The 4,155-nt window shown below is 52.0% G+C and overlaps 1 protein-coding gene across 1 annotated transcript; it reads right to left on the reverse strand.

Annotated features, from left to right (window-relative positions):
- Positions 1 to 495: 495 nt before the first annotated feature.
- On the reverse strand, positions 496 to 978 carry LOC114881865. The gene has a single exon (XM_029198751.2). It carries the CDS (start codon positions 976 to 978, stop codon positions 496 to 498), a length of 483 nt encoding a protein of 160 aa, XP_029054584.2.
- Between the last annotated feature and the right edge of the window lie 3,177 nt (positions 979 to 4,155).

The raw sequence follows: 4,155 nt of genomic DNA on the forward strand, positions 1-4,155 counted from the left end.
ATCACCCCTTGAAGTTTCAGCAGAAAAATGGTATCTCGAAAACTATCACAGATATAAGAAAACTTCTTAAGGAAAAGATTCATGGTTTCCTGAGGTAAAACAAAAGGTGATTACAGATTTTGTAAAAAGTGCTTTGTTTATAACAAAAATATTTATTGTTACATTATTTTAAGGGATACAAAAATTTACATTATGTCAAAAAGAATCGACATTTTTTTCTGAATTCATTGATATATAATATGATAGATTTGCCTCTTACAGTTTTGTAAATTTTCATATAATACACAGAACGCTCGAATCCGCCGGGATACAGCCGCACGAGATATACATGTATAGGCACACGGACGACTATTTCTGTGAGATACGCATTTATTAATCATAGTCAGATCTTATTTTCGCTGCATTTCGCGTCATGTCTGTCTAACAAAGGCTGGCATTGAGACATGCAGACATTACGATAACAAAATTATTATCATGTACTTAACATATGTATCCTTATCCGACGAAGTTCTCTGGGGTGATGCTGTCGGCGATGGCGCGCTCCACACCTCTCCGCTCGTCAGCAAAATAATCGCAGACGAAGAAGGTGTGGAGCACATCGTCCTCTGCGGCGCTACAAAGCAAGCAGTGAGGTGAGCCTACCTTCCGCATCCTGAACAGGTACTTACGGAAGTACCAGTGTCCTGTCTGGAATTGCGTCAGGTAAAAGGTCACCTTGCCCTGGCGACGCGACGACCACTGGCCCAGGTCCTGGATAAGGAGCCGGGCCCACGGTCCTTTGGGACTAGCGTCCCAACGCTGTTGCCAGCGCCCGATGGTTCGCTCGCGGACTTGCTCCGCGGCGTCCACTAGCCCAAGCTCAGAGCTCTGGAGATATATCTCCTTTCGCTCTTGGGCGAGCAGATCAATCGGGATCGTGCCGGCAACAACTAGCGCTGCGTCCTCGGACACTGTGCGGTACAAACACGCTACGCGCATTGTCCCGCGGCGCTGGACGGCAGACATCCGAGTCCGGTATTTTTTCACCCTAAGAGCGTCTGCCTAGATTTCTGCCCTATAGAGCTGGACTGCCTGGACGGACGTCAACAGGAGTCTTCTCTTGCACGGCTTCGGGCCTTCCACGTTCGCCATGAGGCGACTTAGCGCCGCCATACTCTGCATGGCCTTGTCGCAGACCCTGCGAATATGTTCCCAGAAGGTGAGCCGGTTATCCAGCATCACCCCCAGGTACTTCGCGGAGCTGCAGGTCTGTACAGGTTAAGTCCCGACCATCATCGTGATTCTTTCCTTTGTGAGAATCACGATCTCCGTTTTGGCGGCAGCCAACTGGAGACCGTGATCTTCCATCCCCCCGTTGACCCTGCGCATTACTTGGTTAAGCGTTAGTTCGGCCAACTCGGGACTCCGTGAGGTAATGACGGCGACAACGTCGCCGGCAAATGCGACGAGGAACGCGTTATCGGGCATGTCCAGGCGGAGCAGGCTGTCGTGTATGACGTTCCAGAGGTCAGGTCCCAGCACCGACCCCTGTGCCGCTCCAGCGGTGACTTCCTTCACCCTGGTGCCCTGTGCTGTCGTATACGACAGCCTGTGGTCCTTCGGGTAATCTCTCATCATTGCCAAGAGATACGGAGGTACCCTCAAGGACCGCTCGAGCGCGTGAAACATGTCGCTCCACCTAGCCGAATTAAACGCGTTCCTCACCTCGAGGGTCACGAGGAGTACTATAGGCCTAGCCTGATGACAGGCGATTTAGGCCTGGCGTAGTGCCCTGATCACCTCGGCGATCGCATCGATCGTGCCCTTTGCTGAAACTGTGCTGCCGGTGGGAGAGGCCCCCGGCTTGCTCAATAGCGGTCGCCAATCGCGGTTTGAGCAAGCGTTCCATCATCTTCCCCACCGTGTCTAACATACACAGGGGGCGATAAAATGATGGAGAATCGGGGTCGCCTTTGCCCTTGGGAATCAAGGCAAGGCGTGCCAGCTTCTACCGGGCTGGGAAGACTCCTGCTCTCAGGCACCCGTTATACATACCGAGCAAGAGGCCGTTGCTGCGTTCCGCGAGCATGAGCTCCTCGGCGCTGAACAGCGGGATATTCTCCTCCTCCCCACCAGCCCGTCGGATCCCGACAGTGACCGGATGGGTCGGAAACAGTGCATCCACGACGTTCAGCGCCTTCCTCTGGTCCATGACCTGGATGGGTGAGCGACGCTTTCCCATCACGAGCTTGTAGCCTCTCCCCCAAGGATCCTGGTCCACTTCGTCGCAGAGCTGCTTCCAGCTGCATTCCTTGCTCGTCCGGATGGCTTTGCCCAAGGCCTTCTTGGCGGCTTTGTAAGCCGCAGGTTTTTCCGCCGCCTCAGGTCGGCCAGTGGCGCATTGCGCCAACCTGCGCAATCGATGGCAAAGCCTCCGGAGCTCGGCGATCTGGTCATTCCACCAGTATGCCTGCGTCCTGCCTTTCCAAGGCCTCTTGCGAGGTATGGACGCATCGCATGCGCGGTGGATGAGCCCTATGGTAGCATCCACTAGAGCGTCCACTGCGCCAACATCATTGGCGTCCTCTGGCAGTGGTGGAATGTGCCGAGCGCCGTCGAGCAAGGTTGCGACGAATTTTTCACGGTCCATCTTGGCGGCGTTCCAGCCAGATGGTCGACGGGCGCTAGCAGCTGGCTGCTTTCGCGTCGCGTCGATGAGCTGGAAGGTGATGTACTGATAATCACTACCGGTGAAGTCATCCATCATCCTCCAACCAACGGCTTTGCGGACCAGGTCCTCCGACACCAGCGTGATATCAGGGATCGAACTACCCGAAGCCAGGTCGCCGGTATGTTGGTGTTGTACCGACGTTGAGAACGACAAGGCACAGTCGGGCAGCCATTTCCAACTCCAGTTTACCTCTGGTTTTGGGCTGCGGCATGCCCCACTCAATAGCTCGCGCGTTGAAGTCCCCGGCGGCTACAAGTCCGCCGTAGATATCGCGCAAATCGTCCTCAAGGGCTTCGAGCTCTTCCCTGAACGTCTAAATGCCGTCGTTAGGGGAGAAGTAGCAGCTCACGAAAGTGGCTTGCTCCGCCGTCACCCACACGTAGCAGCATCCAGCTCCATGATTGGCGATCCTAATAATGGTGTCAAAGACCCAAATCGCCGCGGAGCCGAAACTGTCTACGTGCCAGCCTGCTCCAGTCCGGTAGGGTTCGCTGATAATCGCTACGCTTGCGCGGTGCTCGTAGACGAGCTGCATCAGCAAATTATCAGCGACCTAGCTCCGGTTTAGGTTACCGTGGAAGACGGAAGTCATTTCTTCTGTCCTTTCGCTTTGTCCAGGGCAACCCGGAACGCCTTATATGCCCCGGAGCCTGAGACATGCTCCGGGAGCGGTGCGTCCCTTGCTCCATCAGAGCAGATATACAGGGTGTCCGCGCTAAAGTGTGACAGACGTTTTATTTCGTTACTATTGATGGTATGAAAAATTGTTTATATGGAAATTGCACAGTACAAGGGGGCCCATGTTTTGGCGTGAACGAAAATTTATTTACATCATTAGTTTAAAAGATATGATGGTCAAGTTTCGTTTTTTAAATGGAACTACATATATTTTTTCAGATCATGTGATAGTGCTTTTGAAGACGAATTCATTAAGCTTTAATGTATACACCCGTGTTCGGTTATACCTTATCGAGAGCGTCGCATTAGTCGCCGTGACGTCACCGCGCAAACCTTAAATTATAGGGCTATGCGCAGCCCCCACCATGCGGTGGTTTCACGGAGACACGCGTGTCGCTCAACCGTTTAACGATCATTAGATCAGATTCAGATTACGATCGATTACCAGTGCGCAAATAATAAAAAGTTAATTCTTCCAACCGATTTTATTAAAAAGTTATTCTGTACATTTTCATTCGGACAACGTGCCAAAGAACGGAGCACATTGTGACAAATAAAGTTACAATCATTACTTTATTAAAACCATTCCTTTATTAAAAGGATTTCGTTATTTCACACCGCCTCGAAATCCAGTCCTTCGGATAAGGACGCATCAGCGATCCGACCATCCAATCAAACCAACATTTATGGTCCTTCGAGCCGGATTGGAGTCGAGGAGTGAAAACCGTTAAAGTAGTGAACCACGTGCTCAGCCTACGGAAACCATC

The sequence above is a fragment of the Osmia bicornis genome, unplaced genomic scaffold, assembly GCF_907164935.1.
Source record: "Osmia bicornis bicornis unplaced genomic scaffold, iOsmBic2.1, whole genome shotgun sequence".
NCBI classification, from domain to species: domain Eukaryota; kingdom Metazoa; phylum Arthropoda; class Insecta; order Hymenoptera; family Megachilidae; genus Osmia; species Osmia bicornis.

What these genes read in the sequence shown, in the direction of transcription:
- LOC114881865 (XM_029198751.2), bottom strand. Translation starts at nt 978, where the DNA reads ATGCGCGTAGCGTGTTTGTACCGCACAGTGTCCGAGGACGCAGCGCTA.